At 38.1% G+C, this 23,344-nt stretch overlaps 1 protein-coding gene across 2 annotated transcripts; it reads left to right on the forward strand.

The window, feature by feature from the left end:
• Positions 1–271: 271 nt before the first annotated feature.
• CRBN (cereblon) lies at positions 272–20,693 on the forward strand (the record flags this gene model as incomplete). 2 transcript variants are annotated; one of them, XM_082004836.1, is made up of 11 exons in its annotated part: positions 272–338; positions 3,491–3,603; positions 3,760–3,962; positions 4,853–5,002; positions 8,421–8,583; positions 12,651–12,713; positions 13,448–13,532; positions 15,180–15,295; positions 17,170–17,234; positions 18,813–18,944; positions 20,510–20,693. In XM_082004836.1, 11 exons carry the CDS (start codon positions 272–274, stop codon positions 20,691–20,693), a joined length of 1,341 nt encoding a protein of 446 aa, XP_081860962.1. The 2 variants fall into 2 exon arrangements, with proteins under 2 accessions (XP_081860962.1, XP_081860963.1); XM_082004837.1 differs by having other exon boundaries at positions 3,494–3,603.
• Positions 20,694–23,344: the final 2,651 nt, after the last annotated feature.

Genomic DNA, 23,344 nt, shown 5'->3' on the forward strand with positions numbered 1-23,344 from the left:
GCTCAGCGAAGCCTTCCTGACGGCCCGCGGTATAAAACGCACCCGCCGCACGCCGGGGGGGGACGGCACGAAGTCTCGGCAGTTGGTGAACAGGTTCCGGTCCGCCAGCAGCCCCTCTGCTCCCCGAGAGGCGCCGCTAGAGGACGCCGTGCTGCCGGCCTCGGCCGCGGCTCCTGGGCTGGCTACAGCGGCGGCCCAGGCTCCGGCTCCTCCTCCTGCCTCCCCCCCTCCGCGCCGGCGGCTTCCCAGGCTCCTCTCCGGGTAAACAGCGATGGCCGCCGAGGAGGGAGGTGGCGAGCCCCGTAACAACATGGGGAACCACCTACAGCTGGTGCCCGGTAATGGCCGCGGGCGGGCTGGGGGCGCGGGGGGAGCCGGCGGAGCTCCGGGCCGAGCCGCAGGGGAGGCGCCGGGCCGGCCGTGAGGCGCCGGGCCGGGCCTCGGCGGGCGGGGAGGGGGCCGGGCCCCGGTGCGTGGGCGGGATCGGGGGCGACGACGGGTAGTTCGGGGGCCCCCGGCGGTGTGGGGAACGGGGACTGCTTTCCGCAGGCCGGAGTGAGGGGAGGCGGCTGCGGGGGAAGGGGCTCCGGGGAGCCCGGGCGGCGTTGCTGGAGGAGCCTTTGGGTGGGTGGTAGGCGGTGCAGTGCAGGCGCCGGCTGACGGAGCTGCAGCCTTCCCACGGCAGCTGCCGCTGGAGTTGGCACCGTGGTCGCTTGCAGCCCGGGTTGACAGGGTCCATGGTTCGGCGGTGGAAGAAGAGATACTCGGGCACTGGGCAGCGGCTCAGGTGAAACGTGCTGCCGGGTTCAGTGGGCAAAGGCAGACGCTCTTCTTGTAAATCTGGGCCTCTGTAAAACCAAAGTCTGAGGAAAACATTTGTGTTAGTCTCCACTCAATTTAACTGCTCTAATGCCGTTAATAAGCAGGGAAGCAAGAGGTGCTGTGCACAGGACTTGAGGGCAGTGTTGGATTCCACACGCTGTCTGGACTTCTGCAGTGTTTATGCTGGAGTTTGTAGAACAGTCTGGCTTGTCCATCCATCAGCGTGATTCCTCGTGGAGATACCTATTGCATAATGTGCGTTTTTTTGATTTAGCATATAGTGCCTCCAAGCTGACAGGAGATCATATGTTTGTGGAAGCAGCTTGTGCTGAACTGGAAAAAACCATTATTTCAGAATAAGCATGCAGAGGAGAATGTAGCAGTAAGTCCTGACAGTAACCAATGTAATTTCCTATAGCAAGAAATTCTATGAGCATTATATGCCTGTATATTTACAATAATATGAAAATATTTCCTGAATATTTTAGGAAGTAGAGCCTTAATATTTCCTACCCTGTTTGTGGTTTTGTTTTTTTTTTTTTTTTAAGTGAGGTTCATATTTCCTCATTTCTGCACAAAGCTGTTGAGGGTAGATTTAGTGGGCCAACGTGAGCATCCAGGAACACCTAAGCTGCCACGAAGGGAATGTGAGCCTTGTCATGCAGGGTGCCTTTGGCACTTGCCTTTCCCTTGTTTCCGTGTACTGGAGATCTTGCTAACCTTGAAATGAAAAAATCAGCAAAACCCATGTATACTTAAGGATGTAACAGATGCAGTTTCTTTTGCCTTCCGTCTGCTGTTCCTGGAGTGTGATTGAGGAGGAGAGTGAAGGTGGTGGTGTTTTTTCGACATTCACATGGTGTTGCTGCAGTAAAATGAGTCATCGTTCCTCTCTGCCACCACACAGCAGCTAGTGTGCGTTTTGGCAAGAACCAGCAAAAGTTTGCAGGGCACAATTCTTTCTAATCAACTGCTGTTAATTCCTTTTGTGTTCAGAAAAACAAGTGAAATGCCCCCTCTCTCAAAGGCTATTAAAACTGCTAAGGATTGATGCACCTTGATGAGAGTACATGCAACCAAGAATAATTTTTTTTATGAACTCAGCTTCCCTCCCCCACCCTGCATTGCTGCCTCAGAACCAAACAAAAATGTCTTACTCTTTCCCTCCATCAGTCTATGCAAAATGCTGCCTGTTTTGTAAGTTTTAAACATTTTGCAGTCATTTATAGTTAGGGTTCCTATCATAGAGGAATGGAATATTTTTTATAGTAATTGGGAAGGTGATGTCTTGCTGCTTTAAGTTCTGTAATTAGGTAAAACGCCAAAGACAGTCTGTAACCTCCTTTCCTGTTGTGCTGTGTCATTTCTTGTTGAGATAAATACAATATAGGATGGATCCATAACATCAGTGTGTTGTGCTGTGCCTCCTGCAGAGCAGGTTCTGTAAACTATGCAATATTTTTTTACAGAAAAGTGAGGTGGAGCAGAAAGAGGACCATTGACTAAACATTTTATAAAGAATGCATTTAACAAATGTGTCTGAAGGCCAAAGAGAGAAAGAAAAGGTTCTCTAAAACCAGCTTATGGTTCTCCAAAACCAGCACCATTGGTATTACCCATTACTGAGCAGCTATTGGTTTAAGAATCCTGCAGATTGGTTTGCAAAATTTATGATAACATCTATTTTAGATATAGCATGGTGTATCAGTACTGTTTGTGTTAAAAGAAATAGGATCAAGTAATACAGTTACAAATGTGTGATAATTACGTTGTATTTGTTTTGGGTGAGTATTTGCAGGTATACGTTGTATGGTAATGTACAGAACAGTCAGTGAAATCAGTATTTTAGAGATAAGTATATTTTTTATTATCCTCAGTATGTTTTTTTTAAATTTACTTTAAAATGTCTATACAGATTCTATATAGATAAATGCAGTATTTATGTTTCCAAAATAAAGCATACTGATAATTTAACTGTCCTCTTGCCTGAAAATAATTTAAGGATCGACACCTGGAACTGAGAAATGGGAAGAAAGTAGTCATTTTTAAATACTATTTTGTGTCTGAAATCCTTTGCAGAGTCCTATTATTTGCTTCCTTTTCTGGGTTTGTGCTTGTGCTGGTGTTTGTGTGTGTGTTTGGTATACACACAGGAGAGGCTGAGAGCAGTGAAATTGTCTACAATACTAGCAAGAGTCTTTGCATGAATGTAGAGCTTCAGATTACTTTTAAGTGGCTTGCTTTTATGTGTGCACTTACGTTGTTCAGGTTTGTGCTATTTCAAACCCAGTATTCAGCATCCTACAAGAAATTTAAGTTATCTGGCATCCCGGAATACAGACAGAAGACGTTTAGAATTGAGATAAAGAAGTACTGCTGTAGTGAAAATCTGAACGGACAGACTTTATTTATAATTTTCTTCCAAGAAAAGTTGTTCTTTAGCCTTTCAAGAATAAATTACCAGCTTTTGACCTTTTCTATGGAATGGTCATTTTGCTGTAACAGCAAGAAAAATGTTTTTACAGGTTTACAAAGGTACAAAAGTTGTTTCCCTGTGAAAGGTTGTAGCCTGGGAATATTGAATGCATTTCTGTGATTCTCTGATTTTTCTCACTATCTTAGTCTTTGCTGAGTGATTTCTATACAATATTCCCTATGTGCTTATTAGCAGAGAGCGAGGAAGAGGATGACAATGAAATGGAAATTGAAGATCAAGATAGTAAAGAAGCTGAAAAGCCAAACATCATTAATTTTGATACCAGTTTGCCCACATCACATGTGGTATGTTCTTTATGTCATCCATTAAATACATCCTGAAGAGGTTTTGATTGTTTTTATGTAACTCTATTGTAATATCCTTAAGCCTAGTTTTATTTTATCCTTGTAAATCACCAAAACTTCTCATACTACTGTCACTTCCTTACTTACTGTTTCCAGTATTTAGGTTCTGATATGGAAGAGTTTCATGGAAGGACGGTGCATGATGATGACAGCTGTCAGGTGATTCCTGTGTTGCCTCACGTGATGGTGATGTTGATTCCTGGACAGACGTTACCTCTTCAGCTTTTTCGCCCTCAAGAGGTTAGCATGGTGCGGAATTTAATTCAGAAAGACAGAACGTTTGCTGTTCTTGCATACAGGTAAAATACATGAGTGGGTTTACTGATGGTACGCAGCATGTATTTTTAGCACAATTTCTTTTGGATACTAAATCAAAAGCAGGTGGTTGTGTCGGCTCTGTGGTGAATAACAGAAGTTGGGGGTAGAAATTGTTTGACAAAAATCGTCTTCCAATACATAATGAAAAGGTTTTCTTGTCATAGTGGGTAGCTGCTTGACAGTATCACATGTTTGTATAGAGAAACAGTAAGTGTTGATCTGCTTTCCTTGTTTGAGCATCCTCTTGATTTCAGTAACTGTTTGAATGCACTGCTGCAACTTGCTTAAAGAGTAAGCCGTGATCTGAAGTGTAATAATGAGATTCTTCTTTTGAGAATGGTGTTGTTGCGAAGGTGTATTTGCTTGTTTTATGTATAAATTAACAAGCACAGACAAATGTTTCACAACAGAGTTGACAGACAGAGTGTGATAGAGAAGCTGAAAAGATAAAGGCTAATCTGTGCCAAAAAAGTTGGGAATGTTCCTCCCTCTTTCCCCCAATTTACTATGGTTTAATTATGTAGGAGGTGGGAATGGTTATTTTTATAAAGTCAATCTAAAGAATTTTGGTACTTTCGGTATCTGCATTTGAAATGCAGATATACTGGTGATCTCTGTTCACAGAATTTCACCTTTAGACCCTAAAATAAAGCCAAGTCAACTGGCAAAAAAACCCCAACCAAACAAAACATTAGAAGTTGCTTTTAAAATGGAAAAATAATGATTGCTATTAGTTGAAGGTATTTTATCAAATTTACTTTTTTTTATAAGACTAATCACATACAATCAGTGCAGGTAGACTAACTCGTGAAATCTGAATGAACGGTGCTGCTTGGAGGGTAGGTAACCTTTCTAATTCTGTTACTTTTAGCAACGTACGTGAAAGGGAAGCACATTTTGGAACAACAGCAGAAATATACGCCTACAGAGAAGAGCAGGAATATGGTATTGAAACGGTCAAAGTGAAAGCAATAGGAAGACAGAGGTTCAAGGTGCTTGAAATAAGAACCCAGTCAGATGGGTAAGAAAATTACATAATTCTACGTACTGCAAATGTTGTTTCACCAAAACATTTATATTTTACTGCAGGTGCATCTGCCCTTTCAGTCACGCAACTGATTAATTACTGTAGATATTAATTGAATGCTTAGTCAGTTGCTTCTCTGGTTATTAAGGACTTCTGACATCTCCTGTTCTAAGACTCATGTTTTAGTTGTTAATAACTTTGCTATAAAATTCTCGGAAGAGTATCTACCTGTAGTTTGATTTCATGTGTGTGAGAAAACATCTGTCAGAATGATGTTGTTTCTTAAAATTAAGTCAGGAGAAAGATGTTGATTTGCTGCATTATGAGTTCTAAAGCTTTATGTCAAAATCTCTCACATCCCTGTTTCAAACCAGATGTGAAATGAGAGGGTACAATATGAAGTGTGTGCCTTGTGTTGTCTTGTGGAAAGCCTCCCTGACAGCAACCAGATTCTATTCCTTTGAAAAATGGTAACTTTCACTTTCTAAAAGAAGACCTTTCTAGAGAAGGTCTGCATTGGACGTGTTCCACTTCATAACTTCATGTGCCATTGCAGCTCTGAAAGGCTGCAGGCAAGGGTCTGACTCTACAGCTAGTAACAATATGCTTGTCTATTTTTGTACTTTGAATGATCATTAACTACCGAGCCTCAACAGCATGCAGAAGGATTCAGCTGCATGATTCAGATATGGAGAGGACAGTAACTGTGCCCAGAGGGGTGGTGGTTTTCATGGAGTCTGGTAGTAATAATGGAGAAAGAAGTTGCTTCTCTTGTTTCTTTTAAAACATAAAAGCACACTGAGATTTGTGGATAAATATTTGGATATGAAAATAGGTTCTTGGTTTTTGCTAACTACAAGCAGCCCATCATTTTCAGTTTCCCAAATACTAAATCTTTTTTATTTTCTAATCACTGTCACAGTTTAGTACATCCTTACCTTCTGCGAGTTTTATCTCTTCCTTTTGGACTGTTCAGTGATGCTTCACTGATAGAATTGTGCTATGTCTCCTGTTATTGGTTGACAATTCTTTTCATGTGCTTGTCAAACACAGTCAAAATCAGCTTTGGTAGTATTCTCTTCTGTATCCTAGTCTTGTTCTTTCCCATATTCCAGTGTGATACCTGTGATATTTAGAGGCTTCTCTTCTAGCCAGTTTCATCATATTATGTAATTAATACCTTTGTCCATTTACAAAAGTGACTAAGACCCTTAACCTTTAGTTAAGAGTATGCTGAATCTTCTGTCATTTTTCAAGTTCTCCTTGACCTCATGCTGTGCACCATGCATTGCGTCATGAATCTCTGTCAACGTCACTGTCCAGAGATACAGGCTCCAGACTTTGATCCTGTGAGCATGTGACAATTCTTAGCACAGTTGCTAGAGGTTTTTGTAATCTTTTCTGCGAGGTCTGTAACATCTTACTCCAAATCTGTAAATCTAAAACTAATAATTTGTGTTCTGTTATTGTTCCGTATAGTGGCATTGCTTGTAAGGAGGCCTAGGAGTAGTCTGAGCTCAGCATTTTCATATGGTTTTACTAACTGCAGCTGAAGAAGTTAAGAATACATGTGCTACTTGCTGTTTCTCACTATCTAGCATTTGGTTACAAATAATATTCCACATTTTACAGCCTAGAAAAAAACATTGTTTGAACACAAGATGGCAGTACTCGGACAGCTACGGTAACAACAGCATTGTTACTGAGAATTAAGTATCCAGAAGCAGTTAAGATGAACAGTGATTTTGCTGTGCTGTTAAAGCATTTTATTATGATTTTGTATCTACTGACTAGCAGAAATCACTTTTACACAGCACGCTCACAAGTTTCTTTCATGAATATGAATTTTTAAATGCATGAAATAAAGGGTTTTTTTCTATTTTTTTCTCATCATGGCAAACTCTAGGTTTGTTGGAATGACTTAAAGTAGATAGACTTATTGTAATTTCAAATACTGCATATTTTGTGGGTTTGGGGAGGGATTAGTTGAACTTGAACCTCCTAGTATTGTCAGTGCTGTTTGGAGACATGAGCCTTTGTTCTTCAGTTCATCCTGAGGAAATGATCCTCTCTGCAGGTTGTAAGACGCTCTTCAGACTCCTATGCCAATGTGCAAACTCGTTCTGTGAGTGAGCCTGGTAGCATGGCAGTTTGCTGCCACTTTTGTCCGTACATCAGAGGGACATAAGAAGGGAATCAGACAGGAGAAGAAAGTAACGTTCCATCTCTACAAATAAAGTATTTTCATTAACATCGTGTTCCTATTCTTCATGTATTAAAGGCAGCTAACAAAGGAAACGAGCACTACCAGTCTAAAATCCTTTTTGGTAAAGAGGGGCAAATATTGAGCTTCTTAGCAAGAAGAAAATTTCCATAGTTCTTGGTGTTTCTGATTACTAAGTGCTTATGGCAAAACATCATTTTATAATTTGTACTAAGTTAACAGAGTCCAGTGTTGACACTGTAAGTAAAATTGGAAATTTGTAGTGACATGCATCTCAGTATTTCAGGATTTCTGATGCCTAATGCTGTTAAAATGTACAGGCCTTCCTGCTAGACAGTGTTCTTAGTAGCCACGTAACTGTTGCTGAACTCTGTGGGGTAGGTGACCTGCTTGATGCTAGGATATTAAAAGATGATCAGGTCTGTGTCCTGTTTCTGATGATTTTGAACTCTAGCTAAGCACGTAAGCTTTTGTGGTTTGAAGATGGCAAACTGCATTTCAGCTAAACCCCCCATTTCTGAGGGTTTGATATCTAATAGCTGACTATTACTTTATACCAAACATAACTCAAGGAGACAAAAATTTAAAAACACAATGCTGATGTGGTGGAATATTCTGCTGTGTTGCCACTGCCAATCTGTCTTTAATTCTGTCCACTACAATCCCAACAGATACCTAGTACCCTAAAATATGAAGACAGCCCATTGTATCCCATGGAAAAGGTAGCTGGGGCAGGGGGGAACCAGCAAAGAAACTTTTGCTGAAGAAGTTACAGCAGTGATCTCTGTAGAGTTCTGTATGCCAGTGCAAAAAAAAATATTTGGAAGAGAGCTAATTCTGTTTTCTAAAGGAAAAGATAAAATAGACATTGCTTCTGTCTTCAATTTAAGTATACCAAAGCTCAGTCAGCACAGTGGCTTTAATAATTTAGCCAAGGGCATTAGAGAATCTGCATTGTAGAATAGTATGCGTTTGGTTTGCTACAGATATGTCGTATGTTCTCTAAGAATTTGATTTGCATTAGTACAACTTTTAAAGATCTGATGAGATGTATTGCTGCATAATTTCTATAGTACTATGTCGTGGTTAATCTATTACAGAAGCCTATCTTTTTATAAGCAGTAAAATCAATTTTTTAAATCTCCTGTATATGTCTGTATATCTCATCTTTTTTTTTTCTTTTGTCAGAATCCAGCAGGCTAAAGTACAAATCCTTCCTGAGCGAGTGCTGCCTTCAACGATGTCAGCAGTACAGCTGCAGTCTCTCAGCCGATGCCATGTATTTCCCTCTTCGAAACCTACAGAATGGCAGGACCAAGCTATACATCAGTGGTGGCAGAAATATCAAAAGGTTAGAAGCTAGTTGTTGGTTTTGTTTGTTTTTGTTTTTCTAAATTTTTGATGGTATTTTGAATATCAGTATAAAATCCCATCTCTTCATCTTTAGAGAAGGAGGCACTACTGGGATGCTAGATGCCAACTTCCTGCTTTTGTTGCATATTGTGCGATTGTGTATCGGCCATCAACAGTGGGGGAATACACATTTTGTATTATGAGTTCTTCTTTGGTTTTAATTACAGTACTATTAGATTAATGTTATTACATGATTAGGTAATATTACAATTATTATTATACATAATAAAACCCCTCAGAGTGAGTTCTAGTTGGTAAAGCTTGTAGATGAGGTGTTGGTGGGGAAAAAAGTAAGTTTATAGGATTGAATTTGTAGATGGGTCAAAGCAGCATCTTAACTTTTACTGATGTTGCTTTGACAATAAAAATATTGACAGTGCCAATGTTCGTGCTTTGTGCTTGTCATAATGGTTTGGTTTTGAAAGTAAGGAGGCTTTCGTAACTTCTTCTGTGACTGATTTGGGTAGAACATGTTTTTAAAGAGCAGTGGTGGTTTAGAGGTGACTCGCAAATTTCAGTGATGAAACAGAATACCTGTGATGTCTTAGTTGTTTGGAACCACAATTCTATTTGCCAGTTTTGCTTTAAAACCTGCATCAGTTAGAGGATTAACATCTGTACGTGCAGTTACTTGTTTACAGAAAATGTGGATCTGCTAGAATGACAGGCTCAAGTCTTTTAACTCTGTCAAATATTCCCACCCAGATGATTGTTGGCTAACAATGAGGCTGTACTTTATCGTTTTGAGCATGCTTTATGTTGCACTTCATATAACACATATCTGAAGTTCTTGCTGACGTTTGTGCTTGGTCATTATCTTTGTCAGATCACAGTATTTCTGTACAGCCCATTTGTTCTTACCAATTGCATATGTATTTCTAAGTCTGTTTTTTGATTTATTAGTAATTTTTCAAGAGATTTACCTTCTGGGATAGTTAATACGTAATCCCCTTTTTTTCCTCTTTTGTTTTTTAAACTGAATTTAGAAATTTCCTTGAATTTTATTATGGTACTAAAAGTGACAAGAACGGAAAGGGTCATGCAGTCTAATTTTTTTTAATGCAGTCTACATATGTTGGCATAGTAGTTATTAGTGGAAGATGGTGCTTTTACACACAAAGTGGGTGAATTAGAAGTTCCATGGTTTTATGAATTTTATTTTTTTAGTAAGTATGCAGACTTTATACTTCTTTAGAGAGCTTCCAGAATTTTATTGACTTGACTCTGATTAAAAAAAAAAAAAAAAAGAGGGGGGGGGGAGAAATAATCACTATCCAGATGTTGGTATTGTCATTAGGAAAGTAGAACCGAATTCCCTATTTTTGCTTCACTGGCACAAATTCTGCCTTTGCTTGTTTACACTATTTTTGCATCACTGCAGCTGTGGCAGTACTTGAAGCAGGAGGGAATTCACACTGAAATAGTAGGGCAGAATTTTAAGAGTCCTAAGTGGCTGATGCCAGACCTAAGCTACAAACTTTTGCATTGCTCGGGAGAATAATAAGGTGTGATTTGTGCTAGAGACAGCTGTGCTGTGTAAAAGGTGCTAAAAGATGCCTTATACAAGTGAATGCGCACTTTTACGAGTATACAGCGTTTTCCTTTAGGAGTCTGAAATGTACTGTCAAAAGGATAATTTTTCTGGAATAAATTATGTTTCCCATAGTAAGCACCATGCTAACTTATCGTACTAGCATAATTACACCAGCAAAAGCCTTTCAAGTGTAAACCCAGCTTATTCTCAGGCACAGTGTATGCTTTCCAAAGCCCATCTATCACTAACAGCAGGCAGACATGCACAGTAAGGTTAATGGGACAAGAGTTAGCACTGAGGTCAGTTGGAGAGGATGTGGTGAAACAGGGCAACCTGACACTTTTGAAGAAACTAAAATTGTCATTTATTATTTGACCCACCGTTTCAGTCAGCGGCATATAAAAGGAAAGATACCCTGAAGTCTCCTGTATCAGCAGAGAGCTTTGGAACTACCTCCAGAAATCAATATAGAATCCCAGTAACTCTCATTGTCAGATGCAGTTAAGGTTTGGATTTGTTTCTTTTTTTAATGGTTTTGATCTCCGTACTGCCCCACCCCCCCCCCCCCAAAGAAAAACCCACTTTAATAACGAAGAGCTATTGATTCTCAGAGTTCTTGAACAAGTTCATCTGAGTTAACAAGCCCAGAAACGCTGTGCTTTGGGGGAGGCAAGGCAGTGGAGGTCCCTTTCCAAGAGTGATTCTATCAGACGATAGCTGAAATGCAGTGCACCCATTGTAAGAAGAACCTGTTTTGTGGACTGAGATGCAGATCCAGAGTAGGGGGTTGTCCTGTTGACCTCCATCACAGTTCTACTGACATCAGTAGAGCGACTATTTCCAATACAGCAGGCTGTACCTCTGTATGTTTACTAACATAATGAGAAACATGAGCAAGTGGAAGTTGCATTTTAAGAATGGTTTCTGCTCCATATAAGAGCTGACCCTGTGTCAGCTGTTACAGAAGATACATTTGCTCATTAAAACAGTAACTTGAGTTCTGGTGTTCCTGAATTCTTTCTTCAAAGTACCATTCATTTGCCGAGGATTTTGGTCTTTATTGCTTGACTTTTCTCATTTGTAAAATAAGGATAGTTGCCCTCAAAGGGAAAATGAAAATTTAATTTGTAAGTATTTACAGTACAATTTGAGATCCTCCTTTGGAAAGCAATGTGGTTATATAGTTACTCCTTTTTAGACTTTTACTAACCTAAATCTATAAATTTAAGTGTTTTGAAGTCACTGTAGAGAGTTGGTTAACTAAGCAAATAACCTTACACTGCTGGAAATTTGGCGGTTAAGGAATGCAGTTATAATCTAGGGTTTCTTGTCTGCAGGATACACACAAGCTGCAGATTCTTTTAGAGGCGATATTGGTGGCCACTTGTACTTTATTCCTCCAGATCTGCTCTGTATTATTGCATAGATACTTTCATCCACAATTCAAGTGAACATGTTAGTCATGTTCACTATGAAGTATGATTCAGTAGCATGGGGTGCTCCTATTAGTAAAATTTTTATTTTGAAAGAATACCCTTCAGTAAATAGTTAGGAGACCTTCAGGGGATTTTTTTTTTTCCCTGTTTTTGTTTTCCTCCTCCACCTTTGTTTCTTACTCAGTACTCCATTCGGGTCTGCGTGTTTCTTAATAGGATATTGTCAAATGAGTAGTGTACAATATTTTGTTCACTGTATTTGGATAGTTACAATAAAGCTGTTTAGTGGCTCTTCAGTAGGCTGGCACAAGCACTGATGTTCAGTCAGCATTTCTGAAAATGTGACTTCCGCTAAAAATAGATACCAGAATGAGGATGGATAGTGGTATGAGATTAAACATCAAGACTGCTCGAGTTCTCTTAATCAGTATTTGTCCTGCTGTGAGAGAACATCCTCTGGAACTCCTAACTTGTGTGTTGGTATCTTTAGTTATGTTTTTAACAGATTAGTTTTCCACTTTAAAAATATCATCATATATCCTTTGAATTTATATATGTCAGCTTAAAACGGTATGGGCCACTAATCTCCTTTTATTTACTCATGCATTTGACTAAATTGATATGAATAGTTTAATCACCGGACATAGTGGTTTGCTGTGGTACCAACAATTGGTGGAGACTAAGGAACAGGTAAACTATCTAATAGTACTTAACACTTTTTGAACTGTCTAAATTTCAGGTAGGTGCTCTATTGAAAGGCACAATTTCTTATTACTAAACATTACTAAAACTTTTAATGCTGAGGCAGGTTTTTTGAGAAGATACATGTATTGTCTGTCTTGTACAGAAGTCTTAGCTCTCAATGCATTTGAGAAGTGGTTTGGAAGCTTCATGTTGAAGTACTGGTCCTGATGGTGATAAATTGTTGTGTCTTTAAATAAACAGGTATCTATTCTCTATTTTATTTGTTTGAACAAGAACAAACCCTAAAATCTGGTAATGGTAAAGAATAAATATTTGTGACTTTGGTTTTAGAGGAAGTTCCACTGTGCAAGTTTGACATCTTGGCCTCCCTGGCTCTACTCTCTATATGATGCTGTAAGTTCACCCTGTGTATTACCAAATAATCTACAATTAGTTCTGTATGTTTTAATATCTAATTATTGGATAATGTAAAAAGCTTTAATTTTGTTGGCTCATAAATTACATTTTAAAGAAATGTATAGTTTTCAGTTTACCATGAAAAGAGCAGGAAGGGCTTTCCCCCTCTGTATAGTTGTCCACTCATGCTAGAGCATATGTCTGGGGTGGATAACAGAGGTTCAGGTTCTTGCAGTGTTGTCTCAGAGCAAAACTTGATCCTCTGTCCCATGTGCTCCAGGTGAGTGTCCTAACCACCAGGGTGCTGGATAGTCTTAGGTTGGAGTTGGCTGTTTGAGTTGGCTTACTCTTTAAAGAGTATTTCTTTATGTGCTAATACTAATATGTGTATTAGTACATAAAAGAGCTGGTGTAAGAGAGGCAGAAGTAGGGAGGAGACTAGCCCTTATCCTGTTTGTACAGTTCTAGAATTTGAATGGTTGTCTCCTTATCTCAAATGAGTTACAACCACCATGGGCCGTTGGTTCATTTTGGCCCATTTCCCATTCTATTTTGCTCTTGGTTTAAAATATGTAGATACAAAATGAGTCTGTAATTATTGTAAGTCTTAAAAGCTAATGTCCACTTAGGGAAAATAGCTTACTCTACATTTGCTTCCCTTTTTTTTTTTTTTTCCCCTAAGAAAACAGAAATACCTATGTATTTAAACTAGGCTTTTCTTCTAACAAAAGGAAACCTTGATGGAAAGAGTCAAGAGGCAGCTACATGAATGGGATGAAAATCTTAAAGATGAATCTCTTCCAGCAAACCCAATAGGTATGATATTGTTGAGCTTATGAACTCAAATTTGGTTTTGGGATTTTTTTTAAGTTCGTAAGAAAACAAGGCTTAAATAATTACCTCTTTTTGGTAGTCTATCCCTCGCTTCCAGTTTCCAGTAAATTTTGATGGTTGACTTTGACAAAAGGATGATAGAGCTTTTAAAGACATGAACATCCTCCAGCTGTGCCAAAACATCTTCAGTAAAAGAAGTAGAAATCCATTGTGCTCCATGGCGGGAGGAATGTTTCATAAGAAAACAAGAGCCAAAAATCATACTAGATTTTTAAAAAATTATTATTACATAGGTTTGTTAGTATGTATAATGTCTTTGTTGTTACTTCATATTACCTCTTATCTGATATGAGGGAAAACATCACCAGTCACCTAATCACAAAAAAGTTGGGATCAGATTTCTTGCCGTAGCAGGCATTGGGTTTATGCCCCAGTGAACAAGCCTCTTCTCTCTGCAGGTCTCTAGTATCTAGTAAGCTGGAAATCTCAGCTGAAGCCTTTCTGAGGGGGGAGAACATTCTTTCCTGTGTAGACTTTCAAATACGTAATGAGGGGGAAATTCAAACTGCAGCCTTCAATTAAAGTCAGTTGAGCACCAAATGCAGGTCTGGGCTCAATAGTTTTGACGTACATGGAATTCTCATTTCTGATTTGGCTAAAGTAGTGGTTGAAAGTACTTCCCATCTGCTTTGTCCAGAGTGCTGCTTAGAGGACCGTATATGGCAAGCATATGAAATAATATGAAAACAAAAAATCCAGTATTTTTTTGGCACTTCTTTTCTCATGATTCACAGCACACTGATATTTTGCTGACTTTAATTTTCAGCTTTTGAAGTCTTTTACAGGCTGTGAGGAATGGGATTTCCAGCTTAGCAAGGTTTTGTTAGCTAAATTAAAGAATGACTGCAGTAAAGTCCACTACCTTTTTGTATTTTTGCCTTTTAATATCTGATTGAAGTTGCTGCCTGAGAATTTACTATCATATTAAAACTTTTGAAAAAAAACAAAACCCCAAAGTCTGTCATCCTGACTGACTATTTTTTTGGATCTAATTTTGGTCTGCATTCAAATGTGGAAAAACACTCCAAAACCTCCAGAAGGGAGTGTATGCAGAGTTACGTCTCTTTCCTTCTCACAATATAACAGTAGAAAATACTTTCATAGTACTAACATGAGCAATAGAAGTTGGTTATAATTTATGAAGGAGGTGTATTTTGGGTTTTGTTCTTTAATTTTTCCTTCTCTAATAAAAGCATGTCTTTTTGGAGGGGAAAAAAAAAAGAGGAATTACAAGCATAAAGATAACCACTGGTGGTTGGAAAACTCAGTAATTCACTGTCTAAGTGGAAGTCTGTATTGGACAGTGTTCTCCAGGGGTCTGTTCTGGTTTTGGAATATGCTACCTTACCATCACTGTTCAGTTTCAATCACTGGTGATCTTCAAGTGTGGATTAGACAGATATCTTAGAGGTTTTCATGATCCAGCCTTAGGGCGGAAAGATGTACCGAGATGACCTCCAAAAGTCTATTATAAACCTAAATTTTAGCACTCTTATCTCTAACTGAGTAGAAGTAGTAGGTTTTATTTTTCTCTAACGTTCTAACAGGCCTGGTACTTCTTATTTCTAGATTTTTCTTACAGAGTTGCTGCTTGCCTGCCAATTGATGATGCATTACGTATACAGTTGCTTAAAATAGGTAGTGCTGTTCAGCGACTCCGGTGTGAATTAGATATTATGAACAAAGTGAGTATTTTTTTCTTTACTTGTCACTAAATGATTCTCACAAAAAAAATAGAAGTGACTTACAATCTATAACAAAAATGTATGAAATTTCAAATAGTACCTCTAGAGAGTCAATTTGGGTGTTCTTTTATTTCTTCCTTCCCTTTTAAAAGTTTCCTCAAGAAAGCAAATGGTCTCTCTCAATACTAGACTTTATGTTTGGCAGCAAGAAAGAAACATATAATAATATTTGCTTTTGTTAGAAATCATATTTCAACACCTCACAGCACTTTCTTAGCCAAGAGATGGTGCTAGAAGTCCAATGTTGCTGACAACCATCTTATGAATATCATAACCCCATATCAACACTATAATACATTCCAATCAAATAGCATTGTGTCATGAAAACTTGTGGATTTTGTAACAAAAGATAAAACTTCATAGTATCGAGCTATTGAGTATAAATCTAAGTATTGGACTGAAAGGATTTTTGCAAAAGACATTTATTGACTTGTTAGGCAATATCTTTTCAAGATGTTCAAAAACTTGTCTTCCCTTCTTTCCATTGCCGTGGCCATGTAATGCTCTAAATGTAGGACTTTAAAGTTTTATTTTTACGTAGTACCTTTCTTAATAATAATATCTACTTTTGTAATAATAATATCTACTGTAAGTAATGTATTATAACTGATAATGCAGCTAAGTGTCAGTCAACCTCATGTTGAGTCCGGCTGTTTTAGGAACAGCATTTGCAACATCTCCCAACAGCAGTTCAGATTGCTACTCTCTTTAAAAAGAGAAAACCCTGAAAATAGCCTTTGGTATAAATACACGTTTTACCTGTAAACTCGTTTGTGTTTGGTGGTAGCTGGAATATTTACTTTTTGCTTCTTGAACACAGGGATAAATTACTATTTTGTTAATACATTCATATCACAAAGAATAGCTATATACATCCTGATTGACCCTCACCTTTTATCATTTTAATACTGTTCCTCTTCCCAAAGTTCATCCACCAAAAATGTAAAAAGTAATATACAGAGAAAAGGAGACAGAAAACATCTCTTCCAGATTCTGAGTCAAGAATGGACAGGTCTTTGCGTGAGGCTCTGTAATCAGATTAAACTTCATTTGTCTTTCCTGAGTCAGAAACTCTGAAAATACTCTGATACGCTCACACAGGGGCTTGTCCAAGTGAAGATCCTAGGCACAGCATTTTGTTCCAAAACATAGTGGATCATTTTTTGGGTAATTTCACATGCATTACCCTTAAAAAAAGGGGTAGAAGTAATGCACCTCCTGAAAATTGATGGTAGTTTTCTGCTAAGCTGATTTAAGTGCTTATTTTCTGGGCAGTGTCAATGATGAATTGTTTTGTTCTACTTCCTAGAAATTGTAGAAGAGATTAATCTGTTATAATCGTTAAGAGAAAGATCAGCATGTCACATATTTTTTGTGAAGATATTAAAACCATTGATCTACAGTATTCTCAAATTTTAGACTTAATGATTGCATTTATACTCGTCTACCTTTTCTGTATTGTATTTTAGAAGAGCAAAGGTTGTTTTCTAAATTAGCTTTTAGAGACCTTAGAAGGTTGACTCATTTATTATCTTTGTGTAGTCAGATCCTCTTGTATGTGTGTGTTGGGGGGGAGTATATGAAAATTGCTTTGTCTTTTAGATAACAATTAATGTTTACCATAAGTAAGTGAAATGCATAGAAAAAAATGTTATCCTTTGCTAGGAAGAGAAAACATAAATGACTGCTGCCTAGATAAACAAAAGAATTGGTACAAAGTTTGTTCTGAGGGAAGGGGAGAGACACTTATTTGCCACTGTGCTGACAAGCGCCTGGAAATGAATGAAATTACCCTATTTGTTTTTCTTTTGAAGTGTACATCTCTTTGTTGTAAGCAATGCCAAGATACAGAAATAACTACCAAGAATGAAATATTCAGGTGAGTTTATTGCTCTTAATCTTTGGGAGGTTCTTGATCAGAAACATTGGCACAGCAAAACAGATTAAGCTAGGTTATGTCTTACAACTACTGTGTTTTCCAGAGTTCTAATAAAATTTAAATAAATATTTATAGGAAGTTTTCTTTATAGAACAAAACAGGTTACTTGAGCTTTTTTTAATAAAAAGTTAGTATATCTGAACATCACCACCTATATTGCAACAGAAGCTCGTGTGAAAGGCCATGTTATGCCACCTAGTCCAGCACCTTGCCACTGAAGAGTTTTGTAACACCAATTTGTTATATAGATTTTTCTTTTTGTGCTATTATTTATGAACAAAGTTCATGAGATCCCAAATTTTATTTCTCAGCACTTCATCCCGACTTCTAGGTGTCAACAATCTTCCACAGCAGATTAAAATGCACTAATTGGGTGGCATAGATAAGCTCTCAGGATGTTGTCATGTGAGGAAATTGCCTATTTATGTCATTAACCGTTATGATACCTTTTTTATTTTAAGAGTATGGGGTTTAATCTTAACTGCACTAGGCAGTATGTTCCCGTTATATATTTGACCTATACGGTATCTTCCATGTTCAATGATGATAAGACTATACATTTTCCAAATAGTTGCTGTTTCTGTCAGTCTTGGCACTATTTATCGTGAATAACGAATATCTGTCCATCACCTATGATAATGTGAAGATTAAAAGATGTCTTGGTTTAACAAAGCAAGACTCCCCACAGTTTTCCTTTATCAGTGTGATAAGAAGCTGATGTGATAATTAAAAAAATTTTTTATCTTCTATTCAAATAATGGATTCCAGACCCTATGATTCCTGCTGTGTCAATATGATGTACTTTAACAGAAGACTGCCAAAAAGTTAGTGTAATGAATGAGCGTTTTTGCTTACTTGTAAAGTTAGATTTAAAAGTAGCAGTATAGATGTTACTTGGTTTTATTGAAAGATGCTCTTCAAAAGCAGCAAGTAAAATAAATTATGAGTCTATCATGTACTTTTTTTATATACGAAGCTGTAGGTTTTTGAGGGAAAGATTATACCTGCCTTAAATGAGGTAGTTTCCGTAGCATCCCGTCAGCTATCATCTAAGTAACTTGTCCCCTTTAACACACAGCTGGCTGAGGTTCATCTGAACACGAGGATGTTTTAATCCTTACTGATGGTAATGTCTTTTAAAATAGCTTTTCTGAACTAGGGACTTAATAAGTGGATAACAGGAATAATTTATGTTAATGAAGAGTGCATCGGATTTATAACATATAATTTACATTATATTTATATATAATTTACAAATTTATAACATCGGTGTTATAAATTTCTGCAATTCTAAGAAAATCTGACCAGTGATGTTTTACTGTAATATCTATTTTCTTTCAGTTTTTAATAATATAATTAAAGGTACTTTTTTCCCCCCCTACAGCCTAAAGTCATTCTTGTGCTATGGAAAATAGTTTTAATCATGGCTGGCAGTTTTTCCTCTGATTATATTTGACAGCATTTGATTTTTTTGTTTCTTCCTTGAACTCTGACAAAATTACTAATTGTCTGTTGTAGTTTATCCTTATGTGGACCCATGGCAGCATACGTGAATCCTCATGGGTACATCCATGAAACCCTTACTGTATATAAAGCCTGCAACTTGAATCTCAGTGGACGACCATCGACAGAGCACAGCTGGTTTCCTGGGTAAGAAAAGTTAAAAAAAGTTTTGTTAATAAACGACAAACTTGGTTGTAAGTGTATTCCTGTGATGGTGAAGTAGTAATTATATAAGTTTTGAAACGTATGTTGTCATTTTGCTCATATTAAAAATGGGAAAGTAAATTTAGACTTATTCAAAATACAGGATAACATGGAAAATTCAGTTAGAATGTTTTCAGATTTTTTTTTTTTTTGAAGTGGAAGTCTTAAGATTTTAAAAATAGTCTAGCATCTGAGTGCTGTAAACAGGATACTGATTGTCTGGGAGTTTCTTTGTGTCAAGTTTTATATAAGCTACAACTAAAATAACAATTGTTGTTTCCATGCAGCTTTTTTTGATTGTAAAGTGCAAATGAAAACCAGAATACTAAATGCAGCTATTCTGATGAAATACTTTTTTGAGATCTAAAAACTGAATAAAGGCTTCATGAATTTAAAAATTTGTATTAATACGATTACCTTTGATTTTTATTTAAAACTTTTTTTTAATTAGTCTGCCTCTCTGAAACAGTAGCAGAATTAATGGTCAGGATATAAAAGTTTGCCGAATAATGACAGGTCTTGCATCAAAATGCCACCCCTTTCTGGTAGCTTGAATTTAATTTTTGTGGCTAGGCAAGTACTCCTCAGGCGCTCATTCAAAAGTTTGAATATTTAACTCTTGACATTTCAGGTATTTTTAAACTATATTTGAATTTTAGTTTCACAAAATATTCTTTAAATATATTTTCACCAAATCATTCTTCTGTGTGGTCCTTTCTGTGCCAGAGTGTCAAAAGTCATTCTGCTGTCCCGTTGGCTAGCACGGCCTCTTCTAAAGCAGCATAAAATAGTATGTTGTGATCTCTGTAGCCAGTCCAAGGTTCTTGACTAATACATGTACACATTTACTCTTCTATTTTTCTCATGTTGATCATGGGGTTGTAGGGGTTTTTTTCTGGTTTACTACACAGTGCTGAGTAGTGACACGGAGGGTGTATGGCATATCTGTCACAAGACATGCGTGCTTTAAGACACCCTGAAGAAAACTTGTGGCTTATAATATCTGGAGTTAATTTTTCTCATCCTTATGTGTATTCTCAGCTCTTTTCTTCTATGAGGGTTTTGAAATATTCATGTTCTTTTCTTCAACAGTTTTAAAAGGCAGCTCTGTTGCTCTGGAAAGTGCAGTTCCCTGTTCATCTAGGAGCAGTGCAAAAATCGCTTTTATTTCTGTTAAGTAACTTACTCAGAGAACCATTTCCTGACTGTTCTTTAAGGCATACAGCATTTCACTGTACTGTTGAAATGTTGGGCTAATAAAATTCTTTAGTTGCTTTCTCTATTTGAAGGCTGATTTATTTTTTTTTTTTTAAAGAAGAAATATTTTTTATTTTTAAGATGTGCAGGGTTTTTGGATGGGAGCTGGGCACCTCGATTCCTGAAGATTCTTTGAAAATCTAGCTTGAGACTAGTATTACCTGACTTGATGAGTTAGCTGTGTTCCAGTATTTTTTTAAGATGTCTTTTCCATACATGTTAGCATCAACCTCTTGTTTTGTTTTTGGTAGGTATGCCTGGACTATAGCCCAGTGCAGAATCTGTGGGAACCACATGGGATGGAAGTTCACAGCTACCAAAAAGGATATGTCACCTCAGAAATTCTGGGGATTGACACGGTCTGCTCTCCTGCCGCGGATTCCGGAAACAGAGGAAGACTCAGACGATGATAGATCACCGTTACTCTGCCTGTAATCTAGCATCCTGCTTTGGAGACGCACAGGCAGTAGTCTGTCTCTTAAATGCATCTGCTCAGTTCTGCTTCTGATGCTTACTTAAACTTAAAAACCCCAATAACCCACACCCATACACAGAAACCAAGCAAACAAGCAGGCTCACTGCATTTGGGTTTGGTGTGCATCCACATTACTGTTGTTTCAGACACACTGAGAACTGAAGGCTGAGTCTTTAAAATGACAGCTGAGGAGAAGAGGTGGCATGAGACACCAAGAAATCAATCTGATCCATCTGGGCAGACTTGAGACTGAACTTTCCTTGTATAATTTCAGAAAATGTTTACTGCTGTCAAGTTGCAGTGAAAGAAGGTGGGGGGAAACTAAAATTACGAATAAACACAGTATAATTTATGCAATATATGTGTGCTGGTAGGATACCAGTTACTTGCTGCCAAGTATTTTCCATAATATACTTAAAAGTGTTTTTGCTGAGAATCCCCATTTCTAACGATGTGGAATACTTCAAATTTTATGCTTGTGCTGTTTCTCAGATATCTGCTGAATAACCATCGAGTACAAGACTGGAGTATCTCTTCTGGCTGATTCTATGTCAGTAATGTCAGTGGCAGCGCTGTAACTGGCAAAAGCGGGAGCTTCCTGCTCCCTGCAGCTGGAGCAGTTGCGTTGCAAGAAGCCCTTTGAAAGGAACCCACGGGAAGTACTTGGTCCTTACAAGTTGTCTGATCTGTTGAGTCTATTTGCCTTTAGAAGTCTTAAATTTTAAACGAACTATACAAAATATACAGGTCAGTCCCAGAACATAGACTACATTGTCATTTGCTGTTGAATATGTTTATATTTACTTTTAAAAATTATTTCTGTGAAGATTAGCTTACTGGCATACATGTCCAAGGTTCTGGAGTACTCTAAAATATGTAACTATGGAGTAGTATTTATTTTGACAAGGGAGAGGCAACATCTCTTCGTTTTTTTTTTTCTTTTTTCTTTTACACTCTCATACCATAAAGTAAAATTTCACATTATCATCCTTACCTTAGAAAGAGCAAAAGTTTCTAAATAAAACCGGTATAAAAGGCAGTGCTTTTTTTTTTTTCCATCTGAATTGCTGTCTGTGCTACAGAAATCAGGTGCCAAAATGGGGCAGTTTTTGCCACTGATTTATTGGTAGTTTTTTCCCCTCAGAATGCACTTCGGTGATGGAAAACAAAGATTTCTTCAGTATGTGTGTGTACGTACACACTTGTTTTTTCTTTTGAAGCTTTATCATTCACTCTTTATTTCTTCACAGTAAACCTTTGAGAGCTTGCACCATTAAATATAACGACATGAAACTACTTAAGATTTAAGACATTGGCCACTACTTGCTGGTTCTCAGTCACGCCCCTACATCAAACATACGTAGCATGGACAGATGACTCCAGAGAAAGGCTAAGTCAGGCCTCTCTACAAGACCAGCAGCTGATTGAAGTGGTGGTGTGGTAGCTCTGACAGCGCAGCTGGAAAGATACGCAGATGTGCAAAGACACTCAACGCTGAAAGGCTGTTAGGATAGTTTATTATGCTGGGTATTTAGAAACTAATGATTGTGTAACTCAGGTTTGGTTCTTTGAAGCCTTCTACCTCTGTGCTTCTGTGATGTCTATGGAGAGAACAAAAGTTATCTTTAATACCGTATTTAATTTTGTGTGCGGTGCTCTGACTTGCCAGTGAACTGTGAAAAGCAATACTTCTTTGAATATTATTCTGAACAAATAGAGGGTGAATGATGGCTCATTTTCTTCAAGAAAACACTGTATTTTGATTGTGTTTCTATAATAAGCTTTCAAAAGGCTGAAATGATAAGCACTAGCGTGAGAGACTGTGAAACCTCTGTACTTGGACAACCACTGAAATCGTATTTGGCTTTCCCCTCATGCCCTGCACTTGCGCGCACACAGATGTACACACAACACGCACGTGTGTGCGCACAGACATACACACAGCTTGGCTGTAGGCTTGGTTTATTTTTTCCCTCAAGGATACCTAGTATCTGTTGTTCCCATTACCCTCAGTGGGGCTTGTGGGCAGCAAGAAGTTTTAAGTGCGTGCTTTGAAGTACCTTCTGCTGCCATTCGATTGAAGTGCTCACTGAGGGCATGGCGAGTGAGGTTTTCCAAGTTATTGTTTTCTCAGCTATCACTGAACTTCATAAGGTCTTCGGGTTTTTGGCTGAGTCTTTTGGATTGCCTCAACTAAAAAAATGGCGTTACGTTGGCAATGTTTGAAGACAGAATAGGCATATTTTTGGTATTGTGTATATATAGTCAAATGCAAACTAATATAATCAAGTGAGAAAAGTCGGGATTTAGAAAACCACTAATTTAGTTTTATTGTTGATGATGTTCCATCTGCCTAACCTTCTGTGTAATGTTTGCCATTTCACTTTCACTTGTTCGCCGTGACACTTTTGAGGTTGAAAATGAGTGTGATTCAGGTTCCCGCCAAGGTGCTGAATCCTGCCATGGTGAAGCTGGCTGTTACAGGGCTACACGTGTCCAACCTGTGACTTAGAGGGTGGTTGTGGGGTTGTGGATGGCTCTATACATTGGTTAATATTTTCTATGCTGCTTTTCTCTATTTTGGAGAGAAAACTGCTAGACTGGGATTGTG

Source organism: Phaethon aethereus, assembly GCF_964289735.1.
Source record: "Phaethon aethereus genome assembly, chromosome: 11".
In the NCBI taxonomy this organism is placed as follows: Eukaryota; Metazoa; Chordata; class Aves; order Phaethontiformes; family Phaethontidae; genus Phaethon; species Phaethon aethereus.